General features: G+C 44.1%; 1 protein-coding gene across 1 annotated transcript in view; it reads left to right on the top strand.

The window, feature by feature from the left end:
• socs7 (suppressor of cytokine signaling 7) overlaps nt 1-17642 on the top strand; it is a 65946-nt gene that overhangs the window by 24788 nt on the left and 23516 nt on the right. Inside the window, 4 exon segments of the mRNA XM_072487500.1 lie at nt 12866-12930; nt 13759-13863; nt 15282-15407; nt 17148-17263. Of these exon segments, the coding sequence (XP_072343601.1) occupies nt 12866-12930; nt 13759-13863; nt 15282-15407; nt 17148-17263 (412 nt within the window).

The raw sequence follows: 17642 nt of genomic DNA, 5'->3' as shown, positions 1-17642 counted from the left end.
TCCTAAATCCTGTAGATCCTGCTGCTCTCTCCAACTTGTCGAGAAATGCCCGAGAACTTTTGTAATCACCGTCATTGCAAATTCATTATTGCAGGGCAAGTATTATTGTGAATAAGATTGTCACTTCCAAACACCAAGTGCCAACATGATTGCTACTTGGGAAGTAACTAATAATCTGGAGCTCCATTGTCTCTCTTCTTTCGACAAGACTGCCTTGGTTACCTCGCTTCACAACGTGACCACAAAAATAAGTGAACAGGCACAATTCGCCCATTCTGCACTTGCAGCAAAACCTAAACAGCGCCATCAGCTAAATTATACCATGATTCATTAAACCCTAAAGCAACTGGGAATGAACAACTTTCAACCATTTTGTTAATTCTCATTGCAGTTCAAATCTTCAAACTATCTGTAAGTAAACAATCCAAATATCTTGATTCATATGAGGTTAAGTCTAATTGAGAATGTTTTACAGCTGTGAAGCGCACAGGCATCCTGAGATGGTGGGGAAAACACAATATACCTGCAAGCTTCTCGAGTATGAGCCTGTGGAGGATTACATCTTTAGTCAATCTTTAGCTCAGTAATGTGCCTCAGAATATGATAGCTTTTGTTACTCATTGAGATCTGGATGCATTTGAATGAAAATGAAGCTCAATGATGAAAGAGTTAAAGGTTCTATTTCCGTTTACCAGTTTGTTGCCAGTGTTGCAGTTTGCTGTCAGACCGAATCAGCAAGTAGCTTTGAAATAAGATTACATTGCAAGGATCTGTGTCTCAGTAGAACTGGGCCTTGGAGCTGTTATAAATCCAACTGTTTTAAGCATGGTTATAACCCATCCTCGAATACTGCTTTGATTTCTTATTTAACTTAATTCAACTGAGATCTGATGGGTATGGCTTGAGACTGAGACCATCATCTCTGAATAGCCAACAAATTTATAACTGCATTGTTCCTACATATTAAATTATTTAAAAAATAAAAATCTGAATTGGATATGGGAAGAGAAAGGAACAATGACGAGAAGATACCACATGATTTTGTGATTCCTGATTACAAAATGAATACCGCCTTTCACGAGAATCGAGAATAGTTCTGTTGCTGGTGTCGCAGATTAATTTCAAATGTTTGAAGGCATTTAAAAGATTGTTTCTCCACCATTCGATACAACAACATTCTCTCTCCGCAATTACTTGTGCAAATGGCTTTATTTTAGGAACCTCTGCAATTTTTAGCTTCAGAACCAGTTAAAATCAAATATGGTCGAGTTTTTTTCCCCTATTGGCCTGGATCATAATTACATCTGTTATTAGTTTAGTACCACGGGAACTGTAGTGACTCTAATGATCAAAGAACAGGACCCTTAATAACATCACTGGCTTGGATTCATTATGTAGCAGGTTCTAAGTTCGTAAGCTAATGAAATGCTTGTGGATCTACCACTCCTACAATGCATCAGATGTTGGTTTAAGCCCCACTCCAAAATCTAAGCTGACACAGCTGGTGCTGTACTCTGGAGTGCTGCATTGTCAAGAGGTGCCAACTTTTGTTTGAGACATTAAATTGCGGCCCCACCTGCCAGCTATTGTAGATGTTGGAGAAACCAGGACACGAGTTTGAAGAAGAGCAAGGGAGGGCTTTCTCGTGTCTGGGTCAATAGTTATCCCTCAATTATCATCACTAAAGAAATCGGATTGTCAGAAAAGCAGATTGTCGCATTGCTATTTATGGGAGCTTGCTGTGCACACACTGGCAGCTGTGTTTTCTACTTTGCACAAATGACTGCACATGGGCTGTAGAACGCTTTGGGCAATTCTTAGGCCATGAAAGGTGCTGTATTAATATAAGTTTTGTTATCTTTTATGATGAGCTATCACAAATATTGCTCCCAGAACAGACACATTGCTTTGTAATTAACAATAATACTTGGACTAATATTGTAGCATAAGGAGGTGGTCACTGATCAGGAGAGCGAGAGTACAGATACAAACCTTCATTAGCAAGTCATTGATGGTTACATTAGTACGAAAAGGAAATAATATTTTTCACACCACAATGTTCGTAAAACATCAGTGAACAGTTGAGGCAAGAGATCCATTTTATTTTGGTATAAGAAAGTTTGGTTACATTATTTGGTTGGGGAATGGCTTGGTGGTTCTCGGGAGAGGTAAAGATGGATCATCAAATAGTCTAGAGTGCACAACATAGCCGGAAATTCAAAACAAATAGTGGGATGCTCTCCTGGCTGAATTCCCAAAACACTTGAGCTCGACCAAAACTCTACTGCCATCATCCTAACTTGCACCAAGTCCTGTTCACACATTACCCCTGTGCACGCTAACCTCCATTTAAAAAAATACTCATTCTTGTTTTAAAATCCCTAATTGCCCTTGCGAAGGTGTTGGTGAGCTTCCATGAACCATGCAGCCTATCTACCTGCATTGGTTACATCTACAATGTGCCACAAGATGTTTTGGCGTGGCAGGGGAGGTGGCTCTGCACCATGTGGACTCTTTCCAGCTGTTTGACTGCATTTTATTACTTGATTACGTCCACATTTAGCAGCATGAGGTGGCATCAGTTGGAGAAGGGGTGAAGTCCATGGGGACTCCAGTCAGCAGCAGCGATATTCAGTGTTGTTACTTATGCCAGTCCAGTCCCTCTAGCACAGCAGTAATAAGATGGCATTGCCAGCATTGTTCCCAGGCTCACTGATATGAAGAGTTCTGTTGATGTACACTGGGATCTGTTTTTAATAAACTTGCCTATAGCCTGGATTTTGCGTTGATTGGAGTTCTCTGACCTCTTGAGTGGAAGGAATTTTTAAAATGCAATTTAAAATTAATGAAAAACCTGTTCTTGGACAGTTAATTCAGATGTGTAATTGTATATAGTGATAAACGACCAGGTAATTTTATTTCAATTTATTCTCAGGTTGTGGTTGTCACTGGCGAGGCTGTCTTTATTACCCATTTTTCGCTGCTTCACTGCAGCCTATGTACTGATTCTGCTCACCTGATTGTGTTCAGTACAAAGCCTCAGGAATTTGACCCAGCGGCCATGACCTTTTCTGTACTGTTATGTTACCTTGTTTTAGAGGAAAGCTCTTTGACCTTGGATCTGTGAATTCTTCTTCTACCCCCACCACCTTTCACAATCTCTCTGATCTGCTTGCCTTCCACTACAAACTTTATTTGTTATTAGAGAAGGTTGAGAGAATTTTCATTGCGTGGCACCTTTCATGGTGAGTTTTGTGTTCAATGATTTTCTTTTGAAATAAAAGCTGGAAATGCTCAGTAGGTCGGGCATCTGTGGAGTGAGAAACAGAACATTTCACGTTGATTACCTTTCAGCAGAAAGGTTGGAATGTGGCGAAAGACTGAAGCCTATTTGCACATAGCAAAATCCCACAAACAGTTCTAGGATAAATCAAAGATTTTTTAGCAGAACACTTGGAAAACGGGGGCAGGATCGGACAGAGTCCGCATGGATTAACGAAAGGGAAATCATGCTTGACAAATCTACTAGAATTCTTCAAGAATGTAACTAGTAGAGTTGGCGAGGGGGAGCCAGTGGTCGTGGTTTATTTGATCTTTTAGAAGGCTTTTGACAAAGTCCCACATAAGAGAATGGTGTGTACAATTAAGGCGCATGTGATTAGTATATTTAGATGGATAGAAAACTGGTTGGCAGACAGGAAACCAAGAGTAGGAATAAACGGGTATTTTTCCAAGTGGAAGGCAGTGACTAGTGGGGTACTGCAGGGATCGTTTCTGGGACCCCAGCTATTCATAATATATATAAATGATTTAGATGAGGAAATAAAATGAAATACCTCCATTTGCAGATGACAGAAAGCTGGGTGAGAGGGTGACCTGTCGGGGATGCAGAGATGCTGCAGGGTGATTTGGACAAGTTGAGTGGGTTGACAAATGACTGGCAGATGCAGAGTGGTTAACACTACTGCCACACAATGCCAGGGACCCAGGTTCTATCTGACCTTGGGTGACTGTCTGTGTGGGCGTTTGTACATTCTTCCTGTGTCTGCGTGGGTTTCCTCCCATAATGCAAAGATGTGAAGGTTAGGTGGATTGGCCATGCTAAATAGCCCCTTAGTGTCCAAAGATTAGGTGGGGGTACGGCAGCAGGGTGGGAGAGTGGGTCTTAGTTGGTGTTCGGAGGGTCGGTGCAGAATCAATGGGCTGAATAGCCTCCTTCTGCACTGTAGGGATTCTATGCAGTATAATTTGGCTAAATGTGAGGTTACGCACTTTGGTAGCAAAATGGGAAGGCAGATTATTATCTGAATGGCCATAAGTTAGGAGAGGGGAATGTACAACGAGACCTGGGTGTCCTCGTACACCTGTTGCTGAATGTAAGCATGCAGGCACAGCAGGCGGTAAAAAAGGCAAATGGTATGTTGGCGTTCAACGCGAGAGGATTCGAGTACAGGAGCAGAGATGTCTTTTTGCAGTAATACAGGGCCTTGGTGAGGCCACACCTGGAATGTAGTGTACAGCTTTGATTTCATTATCTGAGGAAGGATGTTCCAGCTGTAGAGGGAGTACAGAGAAGGTTTACCAGGCTGATTCCTGGGATGGCAGGGCTGTCATACGAGGAGAATCATAGAATAGAATTTACAGTGTAGAAGTAGGCCATTTGGCCCATCGAATCTGCACCGGCTCTTGGAAAGAGCGCCCTACCCAAGGTCAACACCTCCACCCTATCCCCACAACCCAGTAACGTCACCCAACACTGAGGGCAATTTTCGACACTATGGGCAATTTATCATGGCCAATCCACCTAACCTGCACATCTTTGGACTGTGGGAGGAAACCGGAGCACCCGGAGGAAACCCACGCACACACAGGGAGAACGTGCAGACTCCGCACAGACAGTGACCCAAGCCAGGATTCGAACCTGGGACCCTGGAGTTGTGAAGCAATTGTGCTAACCACAATGCTACCGTGCTGCCCTTTGAGTTGGTTAGGATTATATTCGCTGGATTTCAAAAGAATGAGGGGGATCTCATCGAAATCTGTAAAATTCTAACAGGACTAGACTAGGTAGATGCAGAAAGGATGTTCCCAATTGGGGAGGATGTGTCCAAAACCAGGGGTCACAGTCTGAGGATACAGGGTAGACCATGAGGAGGAATTTCTTCACCCAGAGCGTGGTCGGACTGGAATCCGCTACCACAAAGCAGTTGAGGTCAAAACATTGTATGTATGTTTTCAAGAAGCAGTTAGTTATAGCAATTGGGGGAAGGTGGAATCAGGCAATTGAGTTAGATGATCAGCCATGGTCAGAATGAATGGCGTGAGGGGCCGAATGGCCATCTCCTATTTTCTATGTTTTTATGCAAATGACAAAATAAATTGTTGGGAGTTGGATACCATTCGGTAAGCCTTAAAGAAGTCTTCATAGTCTGAAATAGATGAATTGTATGTATTTGTTAACGATGTACGTGTAACGTAAAGGGGCCAAGCAAGGAACTGTCTCCATGCTTCTGCACATGATTCTGTCCAGCGCTAAACAGACCCTAGGTGCAGGTCAGGGGTTCTCTTGTAGCACTGTGGTAGTACTGTACTCAATCTCACGTTAACCCTATATGTGCCAGACCATTATACTAAAGTTTTTTAGTAATGTTGATCCAGACACGAGGGGGATATTTCTTTGGTGCCATCGGAATGTTTCCAGTCTTTTCTGACTGCACAGCAGTTCCCAAGCCCCTCGGAGTGCAAACTGCCTTCTGTGTTTGCCTGTTTAACAATGGTATTTGAGCTTCAAGGTAACTCGCTGGTTGTCATTTTAATCTGAATGGCCCGTTGTGAAACTGGTGGGTTCAGGTGTGGCGTTAATTTTCCACCTGGTCTGATTTTACTTGTTCTGCCCAACTCTTTGGATCTCCTGTTTGGCGAGTTGGGTTAAAGTTCCCTCCCATTGTGCATGAAGTAGTTTGTTGAGTGATGATGTGGTGCTTTAGAAATGGGCGCTCCTTCATTATCCATATGCTGACTGTTGGGAGACCGTGCCAAGTTCAAGAAGATTGTTGGTTACACACATTATTGCCCTCTACACTGAACTGGGATAATAATTGGATTGGTGTCCATCGACAGATGGGAAAAGGAGTAGGATTTGGGTTGGGTGTATCTAATCAATGTGAGGCTTATCATCAGACAAAACTGATCAAGTTCTGAGGTCTTAATTTAATGTTTGTTGGTGAGTTTAGGGTAGAATGTTCTGAGTGCCTGACCTTCACAGGAACATTCTCAATGGGTGTCCATGTGTCAGTGTGTGACATCTTTTGAAAAGGGCATGCACAAGTGCAGTTTCAATGGAGAAAACAAAACAGGGAGGAGGCATAATCCAGCCATTAAAATGCAAGGAGAACTGATAGTGTTGGTATCTTTGTGTGGACCTGTCCTTCGATGCCAAATTCTTGATTGGAGGATTTCTAGTAATGGAGGCAAATAGTATCAATGCTGGAGGAAGGAACAGAGGGCTATGCTGGTCGGATCCCTGATGAAGGATAGGGATGCACACATTCTGGCATAGATAAGGTTGGGCTGAATCGCAGATTGTGCGATTAAACACTTGCTGAATCCTGGTGGAGGAGAGGGCACCCTGAAAGGTTACAGGGTATTATGATTTAAGAATCACTCCACCACCACTATCCCAGTCATGGAAAGGACACCCCAAATATATAGACCCTTTGAGACCTCCACAAGCACTAACACTTGCTGTACTGGCTGGTTTGTAAATTATTTATAGACCCAAGTGTGCTGAGCTAATGTTTCCTGCTCTCTGTACAATGAATCATCCAGCCTGCACGTGACTCACTGTCAGAAGGATTGTACATCACAGCACTTTATACATTAGATGAGGCAGAGCTATTCCAGGTGAGCTATTTATAAAGTTAATTTTAATGGCTTTGAGTCGTAAATCAGTTAATTCCTTCAAATATAGGATCCTAGATGGGGAGGAGTACCCAGTTACTGATGATTACAGTAGATTCTGCTCAATTGAGATCTTAAACTGGTGTAGCACATATTCCGTTTCCTCATACCAGCCCACCTTTCTCTGCAATTGTGAAACCTATCACTGACATTTGTGCAGTGTACATGGTGTCCCGACCTGTTGGAGGGAGTGCTCAATGTCCCCGAGCCTGTCCTGGACATTGTTCCAAAACTAGAGGAAGCCTCAAGGTCAATAGTGAAGAGAAATGAGGAGTATAATTGGGAGGTTGAACTTCACGCTGCTGAGGTTTGATCCCATGGGACTTGAAGAGGAACGTGAAGGCTGATGATGTTTAGAGGTCATCGGTTACAGAACATGGGATAAGTAGTCTCCCATTTCAGTTCTGTGAGGATATGAGAAGGTGGACTGAAGATTGATTTATCTTCACACAGAGAGGGAGAAACACTAAGTCTTTATGACTTACCGAGTGAGCACCAACAAGCTAAGATTAGCAGAGGTTTGAAGACCAGGAATCCAGACTGTCTTCCTGCTGTGCAAGGTGACCATGAGAGAACTTGTTGAGTAGGACTACCCTTGCCCAAATCCCTGCAAATCCTTTTCCTTTATCCAAGTTGTTATTGAACCTGTGTCCACCACCCTGCCCAGCTGATATGTCTGCACAGTAGCACGGTGGTTAGCATTGTTGCTTCATAGCGTCAGGGACCCGGGTTCGATTCCCGGCTCGGGACACTGTCTGTGCGGAGTCTGCACGTTCTCCCCGTGTCTGCGTGGGTTTCCTCCGGGTGCTCCGGTTTCCTCCCACAAGTCCCGAAAGACATGCTTGTTAGGTGAATTGGACATTTTGAATTCTCCCTTAGTGTACCCGAACAGGCGCTGGAATGTGGCGACTAGGGGATTTTCACAGTAACTTCATTGCAATGTTAATGTAAGCCCACTTGTGACAATAATAAAGATTATTATTATTATAAAACAGCTCGCTGTGTGAGACCGATGAAAGACTTGCACTTAATTAACACCTTTCAATCTCTGGACACTCCAAAACGCTTTGCAGCTATTGAAGTACTTTTTTGTAGTGTAGGAAACGCAGCAGCTAAATTGCACACAGCAAGATCCCACAGCCAGCAATGTGATAATGAGCAGATAATAAATAATCCCCATCGAGTGTTCTCCGCCAATTTAATATCCATGGCAGCTCCCTTCATTCTCTCTTAATTTCTTCACATTTCCCTGGATCTGAGGAATTATTTGCAGCTGGAGACTGTTCACCACATGTGATGTACAATCTGTACTTGAACCATTAACCAACAGCCTAATAGACCTGCTGTTGCTTCCGGAACTTTGTGTTTTATTGCAGATTTCGGGGTGGGGGGGGGGGGGGGGGGGTTCTCTTGGCTAATGATCTGAAATTGAATGTGTGTAATTCAGATATTTGAACGTGGATGAAATGATTCGTGTTCAAAGAAATAGATCGTATTTGTATGGTGTGTTTTGCAATCTCAAGACTTTATATCTTTACAGCCAGTGAAATCATTAAGTGTTGTGTTCAACATCACTGTTATGATGGAGAGAATAGAAGCCATTTTCACACCGCAAAGCCCCCTTCAAACAGCATGTGATAATGACTGATCATTGGTTTTAGTGATGTTGGTTGAGGGATTAATATTGACCAGACACCAGGCAGAACCCCTTGCTCCTCTTTGAAATGTGTCACAGGATTGTTTACAGCCACTTGAGTGAGAAGACAGTCTAATGTCTTGCACGCAAGTCTGTACCTCCAGCAGTACAACACTGAACAAATGTTCTGTCTGTCTTCATATTAGAAGACACCAGTTTCATATCAGAAATAGACAGTAACCTAGCGGCTAATAAGAGTGAGGAAACTAATGTGAGTAGAATAAAAGTGTGGGAGGAATTTAAGGGACTAAAATTTGACAAATCCCCAGGACCTGATGCCCTATAGCCTAAGGTTTTAAAAGAGATAGTGGATGTGCCAGCTATAATTTTCCAAAATGTTTTAGATTTTGGGGTGGTCCCATCAAATTGGAAGTTGGCAAATGTTTACACCACTTTTCAAGAAGGGAGGGGGGGGGGGGGGGGGGGGGGAAGAGAGAGAGAGAGAAAATAGCGAACATCAGGCCAGTTAGTCTAACATCAGGAAAATGCTGAAATCTATTATTAAGGAAGCCATAACAATGCACTTTATAAAAAAAACATGGTATAATTAGAACAAGTCTACATGGTTTTACTGAGGGCTGTTGGACAAATTTATTGGTTGAAGATGTAAATAATTGGGTAAATAAAGGGGAGCCAGTAGATGTAGTATACCTGAATTGCCAAAAGGCATTCAATAAGGTGCCATACAAAAGGTTAATAGGCAAGATGAGGGCTTGGATTTGGGGTAACTTATTAGCACAGAGGATTGGTTAACGGATAGAAAACAGGGTGAACATTAATGTTTTTTTCAAGTTGGCAGGCAGTAAAATGTTGAGTGCGGATCAGTGCTGGGCCCCTGCTATTTACAATCTCTGTTATCGACTTTGATTCATTCCATTCTATTTCTTCTTCTAAGTTTGATGATACTAAGCTAGGTTAGAAGGTAATCAGTGGGAAGCTGCAAAATGATCTAGACAGGTGGGCAGCAAGGAGGCAGATGGCGTTTAATGTAGGGAAGTGATTAGTTATTCACTTTATTGTAGGAATGGGAAAGTACAGTATTTTTAAAAACATGTGAAACTTGCAAGTGCTCATCTATGGAGCACAAAGTTAGCAGGCAGGTGTAGCAAGCAATTAGGAAGGCAATGACATGTTGGCCTTTATTACAAGGGGATTGGTGTACAGGAATAAAGAAGTCTTGATATAATTATACAGGGTTTTGGTGAGACCACAGAGTACTGTGTGCAGTTTTGGTCTCCACAGTCAGTAAAGGAAATACTTGCATTGGAGGCGGCACAGCGAAGGTTCACTACAGGTCCGTGTGATAAGGGGGTTGTCCAATGATAGGTTTTGTAAATTGGACTTGTACTCTCTGCAGTTAGAAGAACGAGAAGCAATTTCATTGAAATATACAGGATTCTGAAGGGATTTGATAAGAGAGAGTGTTTCCACTCTCTAAATTGCAATCTAAAACGCAGTGTCGCAGTCTCGGCACAAGGGGCAATCGTTTAGGACTTAGATACGGAGAAATTACTTCACCCAAAGGGTTGTGAATCTCTGGAAGTCTCTACATCAGAGAAACAGTAAAAAATGCTCTACCCCAGAGAAACTAAACAGTACACTAGCCAGTTGGTTGAAATTGTTCGTCTTTAAGCTGCTAATTCTATGCAAAGAAAATTAAACTTTTGTTTAGTTTTGGCATTAGTCCGATTGTGAACTTCAAAGGCTTCAAGAACATTCCGGACTCAACAGATTGTTTGTCCAAATTCTAGCAGTTAATATGTTGCACATGCTGGCGGTCTGGGAGCACACTGAACACCAATAGCTTCTAGTTTTTAATATTCAGGCAAGGCAAATAGCCAAAACGCATTGGGCAAGATGCCACTCATGTAGCGTGAAGGTGGGTGAAGTAATTCATTGACACCAAGAACTTGCTTTGAAATAGTGCTGGTGTCTACCTGAGAACTCTCATTTAAATCTACCAATAATACTTTGTTAGGTGCATTATTGATTGGATGAAATCTTGTGGGCAGCACAGTAGCATTGTGGATAGCACAATTGCTTCACAGCTCCAGGGTCCCAGGTTCGATTCCGGCTTGGGTCACTGTGCGGAGTCTGCACGTTCTCCCCGTGTGTGCGTGGGTTTCCTCCGGGTGCTCCGGTTTCCTCCCACAGTCCAAAGATGTGCAGGTTAGGTGGATTGGCCATGAGAAATTGCCCTTGGGATAGATGGGGTTGCTGAGGTACGGGGATAGGGTGGGCTTAGGTAGGGTGCTCTTTCCAAGAGCTGGTGCAGACTCGATGGGCCGAATGGCCTCCTTCTGCACTGTAAATTCTATGATTCATTTTGTGTTGATTTTGAACTTCGACAAATACCCAGCAGAACGGTTGATTTATTTCATCCAAATCTTGGGCATATTCAGGAAAGTTACAATGATTGAAAATTTGGTTGGGTAAATAAAGAGAAACGCTTCTTCTCTGTTGTGGGGAGTCCACAATAAGGGAGCAGAACGTTAAAATTAAAGTCGGGTTATTCAGGGGCAATGTCAGGAAGCATTGAAGCTTTACTGAAATGTTCAAAATATGGGATTAATCGATTTTTTTGTTGGGCAAGAACGTTAATGGTTACAGAATCAGGATGGGCAGAGTTGAGATGCAGACCATGATCTAATTGAATGGTGGAACAGGTTCGAAGGGCTGAATGGCCTTCTCTAGCTGGTCTAAACTCTAACCTTTACAGTAAGAGGGTTACAGTAAGTGCAGGTGGTTAGCGAGTAGGTGTCTCAATGGTGCTCGCGTTGGGTTATTTTACGATCATGAAATTACTGGTACATGGGTGGATGCAAGAATTGAATACTTGTGTCAAATCTAAACACACATCCTCCTCGCCAATAACTGGGGTCTAACTTTAACTTCCTGAGAGATGTTGGGGAAATAGAAAGATAGAGCATCCATTTGCAGAATGGGTTTGCCACCCTTGGGGCATCTGAAAGTATCTCAAAGTGAGGGTTGACTTTTCGGTGTTGTGTAGAAATGTGCAGTATTTAATTTGTGCACTGCAAGATCTCGCACTCAGCAATGAGATAAATAACTGGTTATCAAGAGTGGCATGTGGAGTAGTGGTTAGCACTGGGACTGCAGAGCTGAGGACCCGGATCCGAATCCCAGCCCTGGGTCACTGTCCGTGTGGAGTTTGCACATTCTCCCCATGTCTGCGTGGGTTTCACCCCCACAACCCAAGAGATGTGCTGGTTAGGTGGATTGGCCACGCTAAATTGCCCCTTAATTGGAAGAAGAAAAATAATTGGCTACTCTAAATTTATTTTTAAATTAAGAGGATTCGAATACAGGAGTTTGTATTTACAGCTGTTAAACTGGATAGATTGCCTGCGGGCGGGTGTGCATGTCTCTTTCATAAGCAGCAACGGTGTCTATGTTCCTTCTCCATTGCTCCTGATTCACTGTTGCAGTCTCTAAATAAACATTGAAATGCTAGCAGCCTGTAGTGACTGTGTGCCCGTGTTGTGAACAATGATGTTCAGAGAGTGAGGGATTAGAGACACTTGCCAGTGAGATGGGGTGGGGTGTGGTCCCCTGCTTCATTTCACGGTTACATTGTCGGGTGTTTTGAACTTTGCTGCATCAGATGCTCGTTTTCCCCTCTTTCCAACGGAAAATACTTTGTATCGGAGCAGGAGGTTGTTACTGTGTTGAAAGCCAGTGAGCGTCGCACTCTCGCTGGATTGTGTCTGTGACAGGGCTGACAGCTCCGTCACAGATTGAATGTGGCAGGTCTGGCTGTGTACCAGAATGAGCCTTGAAGCTGCCAGTGAGTTGGTGTTGCTGGAAGCAGACCAGCCTTCAGATTCCGAACTTGCCATTGAGGCTAGAAAAATCAGGAGGGTGAGGATTCGGTCAAGTGCTGAAGGCAGAATGTGCAGCGAAATCAGATGGAGATTCCGAGACAGGTTTTTGGCCCTCTGAGAATTTGGCCCTGTCACAAACCCTTGATTTATTCTGTGTAATACAGAATCCACCCACAAGCTATGAAATGAGACAAGAGTGTGAATATTTAAAAGCGTAGGCGACCGTTCAGCAGTAAGATGCTGGCCTCTGAGTCAGGGGGAGTTTGACTGTTTTACCAAATGTTCCTGTATTAACCAATCTCGCTGTCTTTCTGTAGGATTTTCCACCCACTTGTCTGATGTTTTTCTACCTGTTCTTTTGTAGCAAACCCAGGCTGACACGGACACAAAGTGCCTTCACTCCAGTGTCTTTGGCTTCACCTTTCACAGGTAAGGAGTTTTTAATTTGCTTTTGCTGTCTTCTGGCTCACACTTCCCTCTCCTCCTCGTCCACCTCCTCTCTCTGCTCCGCCACCTTCTCCTTCTCTTCACCCTTCTACTAGCTCTTTCTCCTTCTCCCTCTCTCTGTCTCTTCCTCTTCCCTTCATTCTTGTCATTATTCCGAGACGAGCTATTTTGCCTGTCTGAACACTGATCTGATATCCCATAATTTTTTTTCTCCTGCTTTAAAAACTGTGATTTGCTTCAGTCCTATAAATATGTTCAGGGTAACAGTTGCAGTGTCAGCTTCTGATTGAATCAGTCGCCCTGATCTGATCTGGTCAGGTACGGGAGGGGGAATACACTGAATGTAACGATGGGGCAGCACGTTAGCACAGTGGTTAGCACAGTTGCTTCACACCAGGGTCCCAGGTTCGATTCCCAGCTTGGGTCACTGCCTGTGCGGAGTCTGCACGTTCTCTGCGTGGTTTCCTCCGGGTGCTCCGGTTTCCTCCCACAGTCCAAAGATATGCAGGTTAGGCAGATTGGCCATGATAAATTGCCCTTGGTGTCTAAAAAGGTTAGTTGGGGCTACTGGGCTATCTACAGTGCTATCCACTTGTGCTACTGTGCTGCCCCCAGGAAAAGAATTTTAAAATCGGAGCGTTGTTGGACCAGGAACTGATGTGGGTCATGTGCAGACACAACACCGACCCTGGGGGGGATAAAAGGCCAGATTTGGCAAACCAATACATTCACAATGGCCGGGGCTGCTGGGGGGTCGGGGGGGTCATCTTTTCTGTTTTTACTGACGATCTCTCTCTGCCTGTTATCAAGGAGAAACTGTGTCACTGGTCGACCTGGACATCTCTCGCCGTGGACCCCCATCGCCTCATCCCCCAACGCCGCCACCTCCTCCTCGCAGGAGCCTCAGCCTTCTTGGTACAGTATACAGAATGAGGCGAGGGGTGACTCACCCATTGCCTGGTGTATTCAATCTTAATTTGTCAATGACTAGAAGTTAATGGATACTGACTGCTTGTTTTCCCGCTCTCCCCCTGGCTTACACCCTCCTGATAGTGTTTCTATAATGAAAAGGGTGTTTATCTGAGGGCAGCAAAAGAATTGGCTCATCTTGGTTGTTTGATACCTGTTGTGCGTGCTGTGTGTTAACACGCCAACAATAAACTAATGACCACCACTGGTTAACCTCGTGACCAACGGTCTGAGATTTAGCTGACTAACTTCAAATCTAAGTCTGTTTGTGGAAACTTGGTCAATCAATGGTCTTGCTTGATGCCACCATTCTATCAATTTATAATATTGCCCTAGCAACACCTCCACGTTCAGCAGTTGAGTACCTGCAAAGGAGCTTCACCTGTTGACAGCACAGTGACCTCCACAGTCAGTGTCCAGTGTGGAGCCTGGAGGATAAGGATGGCATTTTTACTGGTGGACAGTGAACTTGCTTCATATAGATCCGGTATTTACCCAGGCCCTGCCAATGGAATATAAATTTCTGTATGTGATGGACCATAAGATGCACCAGACAATAAGACGCACCAGAATTTTAAAAGGAAATATTGGGGCAAAACCTTCAGACCTCTTTTAGGAATTATTTTTATCCAGCGAAAGAGATTCATTTTGTGGTCCAGTAAAGACGGTACTTGAAATCGACCATTGTTCGGCTGTGGCCTTTTCATGCAAATATTTAATCTGCTTACACAGACAATAAGGCAGATGTGGAAGAGATGGCCATTCAGCCCACCAAAACAAACTCCAACCTATCCCATCACAGCAAGCAGCCATTTCTTAAACAAATCCAATGGCTTCTGCCTCATTACACCAACAGGAATTAACATGCAATTGGTCATTCCTGATATCCGGACTCTCTTTACAGTTTTCTTAATTTTGTGAGTACTCTAATACTTGAGTAACAATCAAGGAGAGGGAAGCCTCACTTCACTCCAGTTATTGTTTACTTGATTGTAAAGACCCCAGAACACACTTTAAAAAACACTAACAATTAACATTTATACAGTACCTATAATGTAGCAAAATGCTCAGTCTTATCTCTCCAAATACCGAGCCTATTATCTGGATTATGTATAGTCAGCCGTCAACGTCCAATGTCATTCTGGAGTTCATCAGAGTTTGGAGTCTGGGATAGTCACTTGCTGTCTTGTGGGGGTTGGGAAGGGGGGGTTTGAGATTGCTCCTGTTCCTAATAACATCACAAATGTTGGAGTGGGAATCAGCTGGTGAGCTAGGTTTGCAGCCCAGGTGACAGATCCGTACCAGTCCTGTTCCCACCCGTGCCTCTTGGTTTTATTTCTGAGGAAGCTTGTGTTGTTTTCCAGATGACATCGCAGGGCTGCAGCCTCCGTCTTGCCCAGTGAGCCCGGCTGCTGCTAGCTTACAGTTGTTACCTCTGCCTCCTCCTCCTCCGCCTCACACTTCCATCCAGCACAGCCTCAGCTTAAACGGTAAGACCCTGCCTCTGCTCCTTGAGACCTTAAGAAATGGGGGCAGGAGGAGGCCATTCAGCCCGTTGAGCCTGTTCTGCTATAGCTGGTCTTTTACCTCAGCTCCACTTTCCCCACATGGTCCCCATTTCCCTTGATTCCACCAGGATCTAAAAATGTATCAACCTCTCTCATAAACATACTTGTTTACTGAGCATCCATAGCTCTGGGGTAGAGAACTCCAAAGATTCACAAACCCTTTTGTGTGAAGAAACAACATCTTCATCTGAGGAAATGGTTTATTAAAGTAATAGAAGTTGGGGAAGAAAAGTTGTTTTGATTTGTTTTTGACACCCTTCATTGGCTCTAATATCCATCAGTCAAAGGTAACACCAAGGCAGCCACATACTGCCAGGTCTATTTGATTATTTTATATTTTGATTTAGTTGATCCCTTGCTTCCCATTGGTCCATCTACGTGATAGCAGAGAAAGGAACCATGCAAGGAGCCATGGGAGTGTGCTGGAGAACCAAGGACAAAGAATGGTCACATTTAGGAAGAAACTGGGACGACAACTGCTTTCCATAGCAATAATTTTGTCTTACAAGCTGAGAAAGTGAAAGGGAAATTTAGCCGAGGTGTTTGGAATCATGAAGAGCTTTGCTGAGGAAAAAGGAGAAACTGTTTTCCTAAGAGTCAGTATGCAGAGGACACAAGGGGCAGGATTGTTTATTTTCTGGAAGAAAGTGTTTCCACATTAGTGCAATCTGCCAGACCAACACCAACTTCATTTGTAATCTCTAATGTAATGCCACGTCCCAAGATATTTTAGAGAAGTGTTTTCAAGCATCAATTTAACACCTGAGCCACATAAAGATCTAATAAGTCAGATGATCAAAGGTTTGGTTAAAGAAGTAGGTTTTAAAGGGGGAGATGGGGATGGGGAGGTTGTGATGGTTCGGGAGGGTGTTCCAGAATTTGGGGTCCAGGCAGTTGAAGGCTGCTGAACGAATTAAATTTGGGGACACACAGGAGGGCAGAATTGGAGGAGTGCAGAGATCTCCGTGGCTTAGAATCCCAAAACGGCAGTCAGAGGCCATTCGTCCCATCCAGCCTGCACTGACCCTCTGAAAGAGCAGTCTACCTCGGCCCACTCCCCCCACCCTATCTCCATAACCCCAGTTAACCTCTCATCTTTGGACACTAAGGGGCAATTTAGCTTGGCCAATTCACCAAACCTGCACACCTTTTGGACTGTGGGAGGAAACCGGAGCACCCGGAGGAAACCAATGCAGACACGGGGAGAAAGTGCAAACTCCCAAACAGGCAGTCACCCAAGGTCGGAATTGAACCCGTGTCCATGGTGCTGTGAGGCAGCAGTGCTAACCATTGTGCCACCGTGCTGTTGGGCTGGAAGGTGTTACAGAGATGGGGAGGACCAAGTCCATGCAGGAATTGTAAAACGGGTGAGAATTTTAAAATGGAGGCATTGCTGGACTTGAAACCAACGTTGGTTAGTGAGCTCGAAATGGGTGACAAGTGAATGGGATTCAGTGCAGGTAGGGTATGTGATGGAGCATTCCAGAATCTCTTTCTTGAAGTTTCTCCATGGCAGGTGGGTGGGTTTGCTCGCTCTTCCTCTGAATGTTGCAATGAGATTGTTGTTTGTGATCCTCTTGGTTTTGTTGTCTGTTGATTTGAGGGTTGGAGATGTTGTTTGTTCCAAGCACTGACTGCATTTTTTTTTTGTGTTTCTTGCAGACACCTTGCAGAGAAACTTGCCCCAAATCCGGCCGATGACTGTGCAGCCACAACATTGTCTGCTGAACAGGAGGGATTCCAGCAGCTTTGCGGCCAGCTTACGGGAGCTTGAAAAGGTACACGCCTTCTGTCATCGGTATTTTATTCTGAACTCTGTCACACTTTGTTGGCCTTGGAGCATTAATTGTTACTCAGTGGTCAACCCTCTCATCTAGTCAGAAGCTCTTGGCTTCCACCCTCACCCCAGAGACGTGAGCAAGTAATCAAGACGGACCGTACCCGTCCTGACGGACAGTACCCATGCAGTGCTGAGGAACTTTCACAGAGGCCACCTTTAGATGAGATGTTGAATTGAAGCCCTGTCTGGCTGCTTGGTGGATATTGAGGTTCCCTTGGCACTATTTTGAAGGAGAGCAGAAAAGCTGCCCCTTTCCGTCCTCACCGCACTGGTATCCAGGCCAATATTTATCCTTTGACCAATTTCACTAAACAAAA

Source organism: Scyliorhinus torazame, chromosome 21, assembly GCF_047496885.1.
Source record: "Scyliorhinus torazame isolate Kashiwa2021f chromosome 21, sScyTor2.1, whole genome shotgun sequence".
Classification (NCBI taxonomy): domain Eukaryota; kingdom Metazoa; phylum Chordata; class Chondrichthyes; order Carcharhiniformes; family Scyliorhinidae; genus Scyliorhinus; species Scyliorhinus torazame.
This window is presented reverse-complemented; position numbering and strand designations above follow the sequence as displayed.